The sequence below is a fragment of the Heliconius melpomene genome, chromosome 14 (genome assembly GCF_056956725.1).
Source record: "Heliconius melpomene rosina isolate 202511_hmr_F chromosome 14, ASM5695672v1, whole genome shotgun sequence".
Lineage (NCBI taxonomy): Eukaryota > Metazoa > Arthropoda > Insecta > Lepidoptera > Nymphalidae > Heliconius > Heliconius melpomene.
In genome coordinates this window covers 547,273-561,408 of record NC_140402.1, presented here as the reverse complement: position 1 = coordinate 561,408, position 14,136 = coordinate 547,273, and the positions used below count along the sequence as shown (strand labels likewise).

Sequence of the window (14,136 nt, the reverse complement as noted above, 5' to 3'; positions counted from 1 at the left end):
TATTTATATCAGATGACTTAAATATAGAAATTTCGATCCATAAATTTGATGATATCGCACATAAGCAGAGGGAATCTGTGAACCTAGCGTTAAAACAGTCCATTCCCCATAAAAAAACTTTCATATTCCACTTTCCAGCAGAGATTATGGTAACACGGAAGAATACTCTACTAAATTGCTTATATTCATAATCATTTACCACGTATACCAACTATGCCAAGACTTCTATTTATTCTGACTTCTATTCGAGATTTCTATTTATTTCCTTCATAATATTTTCACAAACTTCGAACCCACATTCTTCGCGCCTAATCCCAACATACCCACAAATAAACACACAAACAGACCCCCCGATAAGATTGTTAGAGGAATGATTAGCCGGAATAGGGTACCCATTGAGGCGGCAAGCAAATTTCCGGCTTAGAGACGTTCTTATTAAAACCCACTCCGATGAATGGTTATATCCAGTCCGGATCTAAAATACTCTCTTTTGACGAATGGATCACTAGCAAATTGATTTTATTTGTTTTTTTCCTTTTGCTTTTGCTATGTATTGAACAGATATTGGTATCTTCTATTTAGAAATGGTGGGGCAGTGTCTTATATTATACAAAGATCACGATAGTTGTTAGTTCGATTTTCATTCTAATGGTCGAAATGTTTTATTTTCTTTTTCTATTTAAGTTAAGTCACGAAGAGACGGGACGTCGATAAAATAGAAGAAGAGAAGTAGTCTACTAAAGAAGACGTAAGACAGTGTCCTAAACTCTTAACACTAGGCTCCCTCTGCCTACACTTCATGTTTTTTAAATAAAAAAAAGCAGCTTTATAATTTTTCCCATATAGCAATCTTTTCAGATGAACGCTACGCTATGTCTTCTTTGCCATATTATATCTGCAAGGAAATGAAAATAATTAATTCCTTCAAGTGGAAATCGAAACTAAACATACAAATAATAAACAAACTAACACCAGCTTTCAACTAATACAGCTTAAAGTCAACTCAAGCCCCGTCATAGATAATGCAAAATCTTCAAACAATTACAATAATGGGGGGCAACTTTATAGACCCTTATGTTAATAGTTTGAGCCAGAGACGGATTGTTAACGGTCAGTCGGTTTGAACCCCGGGATAAACTAAAAAGTGGGGGAAATCGCCCACAATAACCTGACCGGCTACAAATCTGCTATGATATGCGAGCTAAGTTATAGGAGTTAGCGTTTTTAATATTAATGTAGGAATTCATTATTTAAGGGCCGCTGTGGCGCACTACATGGTGGTTGTGGGATCGATTTCCACTTGTGGGACAAAATTTAAATTTACATTTCCTCGCTCTAGTAACGTTATACTCGTACTTAGGAAAAAACAATATTTATTTGGAAAATGTAATTACATTGCAAATAATAACATCATATACATAATACATCCCTTTAGCTTGCGCTATATACCCCGCACACAGCAGGGTATGCAGAGGGAACCTAGAAAACTTAGTGTCAAGACACTGAAATCCCATTAAGACACTTCCATTCTCCACTTTCCGTCGAATTCTCAAAGGATTGCATATTTAGACGAAACTGAAAGCCACGCTTCGCTTCATTACCAGAACGAAAAAATAAAAACAAAATATTTCATTATCTCAAAACGGAATCAAACCTACAACCAATCGCGTTTACAGTCACACGGCTGTGCCCCTGCAGCACGACAGCCCCCGTGCTCCTTTAGCTTAAACCACACAACACTTTCCTTGATACGTGCAAAAATGTCCCTCCGACCCGCATTAGTCACGCTATCTACCTTCGACTAATGCGGCAGCTAATAAATATTGCAAAATGATAACCGAGGTTCTGGAGATAACAGAAATTTTGGGAGCAGTTATCTGTATGGAGCTGTGCTAACGATCGCACCTGCCTTCGTTTGTTTTACGTGTTTTGTATAGAAAGGAAACTACCTACCTTCTGTTTATATTTATATTTTAACTTCACGCTGTATCCAGGATACAATATCCTGAACATAGCAAAGCAGGCAGAGGGAACCGGGGTACTTTTTGCGGAATTCCGCCGGAGAGTGGCGGAATTATATTTTTTTTTTCAATTCTAACATTGAGATTAGCGCGCCAAAGCTTGTCTACCAAGATTGTCTGCCAAAGCTATGAAATGAACGAAAAAATATTTTCCATAGAGTGTAAATTGAACTCACAGCCATCGTTTTTACAGGCAATCACTGTGCCACTGCACGGGGTCGGCCGTTATTACATATACAATATACATGTCAAAGGTTACCAGGGTAATTAAAGCAGCAGGACGCGGTAATATACACCGAGGTAGAGACGACGCTACTTACATTATATTATTATCATTACAAAATAATTTCACCATTTGTATTTAGTCTAAGAACTTCTAGTTTCGATTAAGTGATTTAGTGGGATATTTATTACATTTTAACCGACTTCTGTAAAAGGAGGAAGTTCTCCATTCGGAACACTCTTTTCAAAACTTTGCATATTAAGTGTCAGAACTGAACGACATGCTTTGCCTCGTTACCAAAGCGTCGAAATGAAAGTATTAAATATTACAAGTGGGAACCGAACCCAAAATCGTCGCACACTTTTGCGGCGTCCTTTCGGTCTCAACTATTAGGTATATCTCAAACAATTATCTATCTAAATGACATGTAGTTAAAGAACAGTCATTATCGAGGGTTTAGAGTGTAACCCACCACCCTAATCAAATAATGAGTTGATTGTGATCACGTGTCGCCCTAATTGTTCTAACTTTGATTATTAAAGTTTATACCTACCTTTAGGTAACAGTATTATAGTATATAGCCTAGAGACCAGTTTTCAGTTTCAATTCCAGGAAATAATAGTTAATATTTTCATTTCCTCTCTCTGGTAACATGGCAAAGCGCGGCGTTCAGTTCCGCCACTCAACACGCAATGACCCCAGATTTCCACGAAAAGTGGGGATCGTGTTTTAATGAGAACAGAGTGTCTTAACAATAGATTCCCCAGATTGCCTGTTGTGCGGAATGTAGCGTAATGTTAATAAAAATAAACGTAAGTAAAAAAATAAAACAAATAGTAATAAGTAACTTACAACTAAATAAAAACTTGAGTATACTTAAAACTAATTAGTCTTTTTTCCTTCTATATTTGGCATAAAGTTCACTTAAGTATTTAAGGGATTCAGTGGTCCACAGCGGCGTAGTGGAGAAATCTGTGTTGATGACCAGAGAGTGTGGGTTCGATTTGCTCGCTGGTAACCACTTCACTGGTAGCAAATCAGTTACTTCCGGGGTTGGGTCCCTGAAAAATTATATAAAACTGTATATAGATTCACTTGGTTTGAAAAAAAATTGTAACGGTCAAAACATAGGATTCAATCAGCTAAACTAACTCCACATATCCTACGAAAAGATTGCATCTCCAAAGCATTCATCTATCTTTCATAATACACACTTCTTCTATAATACCCACGTTTCGCTTGCACATTCACCATGAACTGAACAGCATTCAGTACCAGGACTGCGTAATCCAAATTGTAGCAACAACAATGAATTCAATTATAAATTTTATTCTAATAAAAATAGAGCTGTATAAGTATCGCGCATATGTCGACTTACCCATATTTAACAAAGTTCGTCCACATTGTAGTCATTCTATCAATGATCTTGCCTTCAAAAAGTTTTGATAAAAGCGGTTGGCTAAATAAATAAAAGAGGTCATCAGCGTGGGTAGCCCCGCTTGCTCGGCTCAGGCCACTCATAAGAGACAACTTGACAATATTTCTCCAGCCATCATAAGCAAAAAGGTAACTGTATATAGGGTTACTATTAGTCTTTAACAATAACTGAGTTTCTTCTAACACTTGCGTGACAAAATAAACTTCTCCGTGAAATCTTGAAAGGTTTACCAAATTTCCTTGTGATATATTTTTACCATCCATATAAAAATTCATTAATTTTTTGCCAATTCCTGCCCTTTCCTCAACTGGAATCTCCAAATGTTTCGGCAAAGATTTCTCAAATTTAATATTGGGTATAGTTGTATCATTTTCCATATTAACAAATAGTAAGCCTTCCGAATTACAAGTACCAATAATCATGGGAACTTTATGATATTCTCCTCTGGAAAATAAATCGTGTGGTAATCCTGTAAGAAAAGGTTCCTCACCTTCTATAATATTTTCCACACATGGTGTATGCAGTACCTCCGAAACAATTATATTATTTTCTTTTCTTGGTACTCTTGTCATTATGAGATCAAAATCAGATTTTTGAATCAATATATCATAAATTTCATAGGGATCATCTGTGTCGTATCCCATGGCTTTGGTCACTAAGCTGGCCATGTAGACTGGCTTAAATTGTACCGACCACGTCCCTAATGAAGAGCCACTCTGCATAATAACTTTATGAAATAAGCCCTTCGACATTGGGGACACCAAATGAAAAGATACAGAAGTAGCTCCAGCACTTTCACCCATAAGAGTAACATGATTGGGATCTCCCCCAAATGCTCCAATGTTACGTTGTACCCATCTCAGTGCAGCTACCTGGTCCTTCATACCTGCGTTTCCAGGAGCTTCTTTTATTCTTAAGCACGTAAAACCTTGTACTTGGAGTCTATAGTTTATAACAACAAGTATTACACCTTTGCTTACTAAATAATCAGGTCCGTACAAAAAACTACTGCTAGAACCTTCGAAGAATCCACCGCCGTGGATGTAGACTATGACAGGATATTTTGTTGTATCTGTTGCATCCATAGGTGTATAAATATTTAAAATTAAGCAATCTTCTTGACCTGAAAGCCAATTTGGAGCAAATATTTGGTAACATCGTATATTTTCATCTATGGCGTCATAGATGCCTCTCCAAGTAGGCTCAGGATCGGGACCCTGAAATAAGAATCAAGTTTTGTCTTACAAAATATTTTTAGACATTCGATAATTCTATTCGGATGTAAATAATATACAAAGATAGAAAGATATAATAAAGACGTGTGACGATGTGAATTTAGCGTGACAGTTGTGGGTTCGATCCCCACTCGAGGAAATCAATTATTATTTATAAATATTTTCATTTCTTCGCTCTGGCACCAAAGCCTGGCGTTGAGTTCCGCCACTCAAAACGCTTTGCCTCCAGAATTCAACGGAAAGTGGGGAACGGAGTGTCTAACCCCGTGAAGCTGATCTTTGTACATTTCAAGCCGACTAAGCAAAGCCAAAAAAAAAATAAGACGATTGCATATATATTATATGAGATAAAATCGTAGGTCGAAAAATTATTCGATTCATTATTTAAGTATATTCTCAAATCAGTTTTTGTAGCATTGGATTTTACACCATGATTTATTGCAGTCATGTAAAAAATATATAATGAAAATTACTAAATATAATATTTTATAATTACTTTTTTATACGTTTCTATGGAATCACTAGATTTTAATCGCGACTTCCCTTGCACGTTCAATTAAAAATAACAAAAAAATTATATACCTTTTCTATCCTAGCCTAGCCTTCCTCCAATCCAAGACAAATACATTTTTTCATTTCAAAGCAATAGTTCCTGAGATTAACGCGTTCAATATTGTAAATAAGTAAAGATATTCGAATCTTACCATAAACCGTTTAACCGGGTGGCTGGCGTAGGGCACCGCCATGTACCGCTGGTGCGAGCCGTCGTGCGCCACCTCGCCGCGCAGCCAGCCGCCGCCCACGCGCACCGGCCGCGTCGGCTGCCGCACCAGCCGCGCCGCCCACAGGGACCATAGCACTAGCCAATACCTCTTCATCACTTAAGTGGCTGAAAATTGAAAAACAAACATTAATAATGACAGCTTGGCGTAGTGGAACGGTGACTATAGGTAAGTTGAGGAAACTAATGTCTCTAAAACAGGCGGAAAGCGGAGAACGAAGAGTCCTAATACTGAATGGTCTGTACTTCCCTGTTTAAATAAAAAAACTACTTACACGATCACTCCGTTCTAACTTTGTTCATAGACTGACACAACTCAAGGTTATGACGAATAATTTAAATGTACAATTTAACTATTTTTATTTTTATTTTTTTGCACTTCGTGGCCATATTTTTCTTATTATTTATATACCTAGTAGTAGAAGATACATAATATGTACTATTATTTTATTTAGTTAATAATTATAAAATTTACCTACCTACCTAAGAGATTTTCGAAAGTCGTTGGGGCGCAGACATTCTGAGACAACTTCCATACCATCCAGATCCAATAGAAATGTCTTGGGCTTAAGAAAAATAAAGATATGTAAGTAGTAAAAATGTGCCATGGAACCTCCATTATATGATAGAGCTAGTAACGGAAATGGAAAAAGACAAAAAAATGGATCTGATAACAATAATCGACAAAATACCCAATAGTCCACCTTGGATTGTTTTGACTAAATTTTGTAAAGTAAGGGAAAAAATGGTTTATCCACATGTAGTACAGAATGACTTATTGAAGTTATATGAATTTGCACAACGCATTTTGCATATATAAATTTGCTGATAAAGATAACATTGTTTACATAAAGGGACCAAAAGGTTACACGGGTCCCTTAAATGTCACCTCGACTTTATTTTCTCATCGCCAGCCTACTTTTACAAGTATTCCAAGAACTGTAGGTGTAGGCCTCTTTCATTATTCTTTCTGCACTGATGGATAAATGGAGTATTTTGGTAATTTATTTACCAAAATACTCCGTTGTCTTCACCTTCTTCAATTTTGGAGACGGTGCGAGTGGCGGGATTCAACGTGATATTTTGTCTTGCCTCATTCTCCCGAATGGAATGGTCGCGTTCACAGCCAAGCCGCTGCGCCACGAGGCCTCAACCGTAACCCGCCATAAATAAAAAAAGTAATATAAATTTTACGATTTCTACATTTTATATTAAATATTATTTAACATTTATTTCAATTAAAATTTAGATAGCGATCAAATCAACAATCAAGATAGCCATGAGAACAACATTGTATAGGTATGCCTGTATGATGCCGGCTTAAATTATTAACACGTACGCTCATTATTACATTTATTTTTTCGTCATGCTTTATCCCGCATAAAGGGGGGTAATCACAGGGATGTAGTGTTAAGACACTAGTGGTATGGTGTGAAGTGGTGTGAAAGAAAGCGATTGTAGCAATTTGTTAAAAAAGTGTGGTTGGGTTTCGCTTTTGCAGTCAGCAATTCTCACATTTCTCACTGTCCCACATTTCTCAGATTTCTCAGCATGAAGAGAGAAGAGAAAGAAGAAATGAAGTGCATGAAGGAAGTTACAGCTTGGTAGAAATTGATGAGAGTTTCCGTGTTACGTTGGTAAGTAATAAAGGCTAATAGTGTATCTATAATTGTATATCTATAATTTTTTTTTATTTAAGAATTTATTTATTTTTGTCTATTTAGATAGTAATTTTTGTATAATATTGCAAGAGAAGAGGCGCAATCAAAGTTTGTAACTAGTCTTTTCGCGCGCGAGAATCTTTTTTACATAATATTTAATTGTTTTATAAAAAAATGCAATTATGTGGTCGCATCAATCTTCATAATAAGGATTGTATTTACTGCTACTATAAGCGTGACAGATTCAAGGTCCTTTCCTCAATCATATAAGAACAGCGACGGGTCGTGAGTTCGATTCCCTCTTTTTTTTCCCATTTACATTTTTTTCGAGGATATTATATATTTTCATTTGCTCGCTCTGGCTACGAGGAAAAGTTTTCATTTGAGTTCTGCCGCTCAACATGACATGCCTCAAGTATTTAGCGGAAATGTCTTAATGGGCACACGAGTGTTCTTACCACTAGGTTTCCAGGTTACCTGCGCCAATCCTGCCATGTGCTGGATATAGCGTGAAGCTAAAAAAAAGCTTAAGTTAAATTAAACGTAAATAAATATATATCTATTATATTTTATTTTCTTCATGTTCAAAAGATAATAAAGTTAACATGTAAAAAACAGAAACAACTTGGCTTGACAACAAGGGCGAGTCAGGCTCGCCCACCGAGAGTTCCGTACAAAAATTGGAGATTTCAAACTTTTTCAGAATTCAGACTTAGCTGAGCTAAAAAAAACACAACTAGGTGTATGATAATTTCAACTCGATATCTCCAAGCGTTACTGAGATAAAGGCTCTTGACAGACAAACAGACTGATAGACGGACAACAAAGTGTAAAATCTTATAAGGGTTCCTTTTTTCCTTTAAAGGTACGGAACCATAAAACAGTGTTTAATGAATAAATGTAAAATATATATTTTTAACATTTATAATTAAAAATGTTCTCTGTATAAATAAGTACTTACTATAAAACTTGCCAATATGTTACTCGTTGATTCGTTTACATATACGAGTACAAAAACCAGTGCCAGATATTTTAATTGTAGGTCCGCGGAAAGTATATGCAACTAAAATGAAATAGAATATATGAAATAGAATATAATGAAATAGAATATATGAAATAGAATATAATGAAATAGAATATAATGAAATAGAATATATGCAACTAAAATGAAAAAAAAACTTAGAAGATTAAACCCTTAAATTGGCGTTAAGTTCCGCCAACAAGTGTTCATGCGAAAATTGAACAACGGGATGACCTATTTCGCAGCCTAATAGTGCTCTGCAAATTTAAAAAGTATGTGCCCTCCGCCTGATGATTTTTAATTGCAATATTGAAAATTGGAGTTAATAGCAACTAATAAATTCTAGGACAAATGTGTAAGGAAAATTGAAAACATACTTCTTTAAAAGTAATATTTCAAAATATAATAGCTGTCGAAAATGCATTATTCCTTAAATGCAATATTTAAGCCACGCTGTATACCTCAATTCAGAGGGGACGTAATATTAAGACCCTTTTGTTCCCCACTCACTGTTTAATTTCTGAGATATTGCGTGTTGAGTGGCGGAACATAACACCGCGAGTTAAGTATCATCATTCCTCCAGATAACGATTGTATCTACAACCATCATATTTACTGACTTTTGGCTTCAATACATTCTCCATACAAAATTTGAACCCATACAACCTTTACTGTAGAAAGTATTAACAATAAAATATTACAACCAACATTTCAATAACTATTAATTTAAACCAATATTAATGCAAAATAAACCTTAACGTTAACTAATAAGATTTATAATGAAACAATACATCTTACGTGATCATAAAACTTGTCTTGTCACTTCAATAATATACAATCGGTTGCATATATCTATAGTTATATATAGATTACAAAAGAATAGTGAAATTTAAACTGTATTTTAGGGAAATAAAGTCGAGAATTGTACAAAAATATATAGAAAGTACCGTGGCTTGATGCGTACAACTGTCATTCGCTAACCGGCTCAAGAAGCGATCTGTACATGTTTATAATAAAAATATCCTTTTAGTAACGGAAAATATATTAAAAATGCATTTAATTTTAATTGGGAACAGTTTAAAGTGACCGGTTTTTAGTGATTTTTTGGTAAATTTCCGTAATTTCTAGTAATTTTCTCATAGTGCCCATGATCCCCACGATAGAAGGTGTGTTATAGAACTATTCTGACATAGTGGTGAAGTAACCATGAAATTGCACTGGCTTGTACTTTGGTCACTTTGGGCAGGACGGTTAGTGAGACAGCCGACACTACCAGTGTTAGTGACAAATGGTTTACTTCGAGGTTCCTTGTCAAACGACGGTTCCCATTACAGCTTTTTGGGGATACCTTACGCTACGTTTGAAAGATTTCAGGTAAATTAAATTGAAATTTTTACTTATTAAATATTAGTATGTTTTTTCTTATATTTCTCCAATTTCCTGAGAGTGGTGTTGTAAAAACGAATTTTATAATAATCTTAGTTTAGTCAACAACTGTTGGACGTGAGACGTCGAAATTTCATCTTCCTAATCCGATAGTTTCGTGTGTGCGTAGTCTGTCAGTCACTCAATAACGAAAATATTTTACATGTACATATATATGTATATGACTTCCTTACGAGATAATGACCATATTTAAGAAACCAACGGATCGTAATTCCGACTTTAATCAGATCAGGATAACACAATTATTTTCAATATAAACGAGCAAACAGCAAGTCTAACGCTTCTCAGCTGTCCCACGACCCCGACAGCGTCAAGCATTTGATCTCAATTAAGTACTAGTACATTCTTTGATAATTACAAACTCGTAATAATATCTGAATGTAAACAGTATAATCGTCAAGTAAAATATTTATTAGCTCTTTTTTAGCTTCATCCCGCACATCGCAGAGTAGGCAAAGGGAACCTAACTGTTCCCCAGTTCCCGCCGAATTCTTGAAGTTTTGTAATCAATGCCGTCATGTTTGATACGTACGCTTGTGCCCCGTATTTTAAAGATAATAGTTGTAATTTGAAGCCATATCGAAATCAAACACGATCGTAGTGTACGCTATTGATACGACAAGGAATGTGTTAACTTTAATGTTTACCTATCTCAATAAATGATGTATAAATTTCTGTTTTACACGGAAATTTATATATCTTTTATTATGGCAAAAGAAAATTATGAAAAGTCGATATTTATTTTTATTATTGGTAACATTTCAGGCACCGTCTCCAAGTCCACGGTGGAAGGGAATATTCGAAGCTACAGAAGAACATATAAGATGCTCACAAAGATTTACTACAACATTAGTATTAGAACACGAAGACTGTCTTACTCTTAATATATACACTCCAGTAAAAAAATCAGAAAATTTGTACCCCGTCATGGTATATATACATGGTGGTGGCTTTAGAGATGGTTCTGGATCTCCATTTTTGTATGGACCAGAGTATTTTTTGAGGCATGGAGTGATTTTAGTAACGTTTAACTATAGACTTGAAATTTTGGGTTTCCTGTGTTTGGGCATAAAGGAAGCGCCAGGGAACGCAGGCTTAAAAGATCAAGTCGAAAGCTTACGATGGATAAAAAGAAATATAAAGTCCTTTGGTGGAGATCCGGATAAAATAACATTGTTTGGTGAAAGTGCTGGTTCAGCATCCGTTTTATATCACATATCATCGCCAATGTCTAAAGGACTTTTCAATAAAGCTATTATGCAAAGTGGTTCAGCTGTATCTCCATGGAGCTTTCAATTCGAACCTTTTGAAACTGCTAAGAAATTAGCCAAGCAAATGGGCCATGATTTGGAGGATCCTTACAAATTATATGAATTGTTCAAAAGCCAGTCAATCGTTAAACTTTTAGAAACTCGTATACCAAGAAAAAAAGGAGAAGTGTCACTATCTGAAAATATATTCGTGCCTTGTGCAGAAAAAAAAATACCAGATATGGAGCATTTCTTAACAGAACATCCGTATAATTTGTTATCAAAAGGACAATATAATAAGGTACCAGTTATAATGGGATTCAATAGCGCCGAAGGTTACATGTTTGTTGGTAAAGAAAACAAAACAACAATTGAGAATTTCAATTTTCTTGATGCTATCCCTAGAGATCTAGAATTTTTATCTGATAAAGATAAGCACGAAACAGCACGACATTTGAACCAATTGTACAATACAACTAATGAAGATATAATCATCATGCTTTCAAAATTTGAAGGTGACTCAGGCATAGTCTATCCAGTTATTTCTACGGCTGAACTTTTAGTAAAAAATATGCAAAATCCTGTATACATGTATAAATTTGTTTACGATGGAACCATGAATTTGGTGAAATTTTTATTCCAATTTGGCAAGTATCCTGGAGCGACACACGCTGATGAGTTATTTTATATGTTCAAAGTAAAAATGACTTTACCTCAGTCATTTTTTGAAGTGGATATTATAGATAAACTAACAACGATGTGGACTAATTTTGCCAAATATGGGTATGTACTGATATTAACATATTGATATAAAAATTTAACTTAAAGGTTTTTTTGTTCTCTATCAATATAGCCGTAGTCGTGTAGCTGTGCCTTGAAAAATAAAAATTATAATAATGATTATTAAAAATTTTTCTTTTCTTTTTTCAGATATTCCACGCTTGATAATTCCGATGTTCTGCACAAATGGTCACCTATTAGCAATAAAAACTCTCAATTACTAGTCATAGACAAGGATTTATCGTATCAACAGATTTGGGATGATGAAAATCTTCTCTTTTGGAATAAAACGTATTCAAAATATAGAAGAAAAGGTTAAAATATATTAATCTATATATATAAAATCGAAAGGTCACTCACTCATCACGAAATCTCAGAAACTACATGTGCTAGGAATCTCAAATTTTGCATAGGAGTTACTTATAGGACGTAGGTGCTCGCTAAGACGGGAATTTGCAATATTCGACTCCTAAGGGGATGAAATAGGGGTTGAAAGTTTGTATGGAAAAAAATTTAAATCGCCATCGATTTTTATAAGATTTGAAATTTAAACTCTTAAAATTATTTCATTGAACACGTGTTTCATGGTTTATTAGGATTCACCCCTAAAAGTGCAAATAAGCGGGCGAAGCTGCGCGCGTCAACTAGTATAGTATATATTAAGGTCACATCATTTTTAAGCATGCTATTCAAATGTTATTAATTTATAGATTTCTTTTATTGATAGATGAATTAAATATTTTATAAGAATTAGCCTGGCATGGTAAGTAGTATGCAAGATGGTTGGATGGATGATTTTAGGTTGATATGGTTTTGATAAATGGTATTTTTATGATTATCCTGGGGTACGTACGATTGTTCTATTCATTATAATATTTCAAGAATTACAAACATGACAATAATAATAAATACGAAAAATAGAATTACAAACGCTTTATAACTATAGCTTTATTCTAATTATATTTGATCAGAGTATAAAACCATGAGATTATTTCTTTTTTGTTTTACGTAAGATAGTAAACATTACGAAGAATTGTACTCTTGTTCACATTTTATTAATATTTTTTTATGAAAATATATTTGTTTTTGTTAATTTGTTTTTATTAATAAACGAGTGTTCGTGTATTGTACGCTTCAACATAAGAATAATAATAACATAAGAATAATAAAAAAATACGCAACAAATTTTATTGTGATTTTCATATATGCATCTACATATGTCGACGTTAACTTATCATCTCTATGGACTTTAAGATGTAAAATGGAATTTCCCGTTAATAAAATAATAATAAATATTTCATATTCTTGAATTCGAATCGAACCCACAAGATCTCATGTTTACAGTCATACGCTTGGGTCCCTGTAACCAGATGAAGATAAGCCAGAGATTACTTACAATTTTTTTTCAGCTTCACACTGCATCCCGCACATAGCAGAGTAGACAGAGGGAACCTGGGAACTTAATATTTAGACACTTTCGTTCCGAATTTTGCGGTTAATTGACGCTTGCAGCCACACGATGGTTGGCTTACAATATGATAAGGAAAGGAAAGAATTCCCGATAGAAAGGTTTCTTTATAATAAACAATAAATATAATATTATAAATAGTTAACAAATACATAACTCAAGCAATTGACCTTTTGTTATCAGGTGGCAATTATTTATTAACTTGCAGGCCACCAGACAGCTTTTCACAATCCCTTCTTGAGTTCGATTCCTTTCCTGAAAACTATTATCAATCCCTACTCCAATAAGACAAAGAATCCTTCTTTCATTTAATACAAAATCAAAAATTACTCGTTTATTATTTATCTACCCACTTTTATATTTTTCTAAGATTTCTTATCAAATTTTTCTAATCTGTATGGTAGTCTAGTCTGAGCCGTAGCTGTGAACGTACAGCTTTGTACTAAATTATACTTTTATTGATTACCTGAAGAATATTTTGATTTCAATCGAAGTAATACATAATTATTTTCTCTTCAATATCTAAAAAAAATAGCAATATTATTAGCACTTTGCAAAACGCAACCGTCCAAAGGAAATGTATCCGCTGCCTGCGAAAGATTCATTGCACAATGCGTGCAGTTACCCAACTTACACCGAGTTAAGTAAACGCATGCTGGATTAACAAGATTTCAGTACGTATCATACTTAAGTGAAAGCAATAGCACTGAGATCTAGACATAGTGGTCGGTTGTAGGTTATAGTGACCAAATTCTCCGTTTTTTATATTCAGTTTTGTTCTTGTGTATCTGATAGTGGACCAGTTTCCGCAT

At 34.6% G+C, this 14,136-nt stretch overlaps 2 protein-coding genes across 2 annotated transcripts; one reads left to right on the top strand and one right to left on the bottom strand.

Moving 5' to 3' along the window:
* Nucleotides 1–3,097: 3,097 nt before the first annotated feature.
* Nucleotides 3,098–5,830, bottom strand: LOC146531828 (esterase FE4-like). Its single transcript, XM_085197372.1, has 3 exons — nt 5,622–5,830; nt 3,623–4,899; nt 3,098–3,305 (listed from the first exon to the last, which is right to left on the bottom strand). Exons 1-3 carry the CDS (start codon nt 5,793–5,795, stop codon nt 3,131–3,133), a joined length of 1,626 nt encoding a protein of 541 aa, XP_085053498.1. The 5' UTR covers nt 5,796–5,830; the 3' UTR covers nt 3,098–3,130.
* A 3,510-nt stretch (nt 5,831–9,340) lies between these two features.
* On the top strand, nt 9,341–13,041 carry LOC146531827 (esterase FE4-like). The gene is made up of 3 exons (XM_085197143.1): nt 9,341–9,754; nt 10,592–11,859; nt 12,007–13,041. Exons 1-3 carry the CDS (start codon nt 9,587–9,589, stop codon nt 12,173–12,175), a joined length of 1,605 nt encoding a protein of 534 aa, XP_085053269.1. The 5' UTR covers nt 9,341–9,586; the 3' UTR covers nt 12,176–13,041.
* The last annotated feature ends 1,095 nt before the right edge of the window (nt 13,042–14,136 follow it).

What these genes read in the sequence shown, in the direction of transcription:
- LOC146531828 (XM_085197372.1), bottom strand. Translation starts at nt 5,795, where the DNA reads ATGAAGAGGTATTGGCTAGTGCTATGGTCCCTGTGGGCGGCGCGGCTG. An exon ending in ACCCGGTTAAACGGTTTATG is followed by an intron (nt 4,900 to 5,621) that starts GTAAGATTCGAA and finishes TTCTTATTTCAG; the next exon opens with GGTCCCGATCCTGAGCCTAC. An exon ending in ACGAACTTTGTTAAATATGG is followed by an intron (nt 3,306 to 3,622) that starts GTAAGTCGACAT and finishes ATAATTTTTCAG; the next exon opens with GGACCCAACCCCGGAAGTAA.
- LOC146531827 (XM_085197143.1), top strand. Translation starts at nt 9,587, where the DNA reads ATGAAATTGCACTGGCTTGTACTTTGGTCACTTTGGGCAGGACGGTTA. An exon ending in CTACGTTTGAAAGATTTCAG is followed by an intron (nt 9,755 to 10,591) that starts GTAAATTAAATT and finishes GTAACATTTCAG; the next exon opens with GCACCGTCTCCAAGTCCACG. An exon ending in ACTAATTTTGCCAAATATGG is followed by an intron (nt 11,860 to 12,006) that starts GTATGTACTGAT and finishes TTCTTTTTTCAG; the next exon opens with ATATTCCACGCTTGATAATT.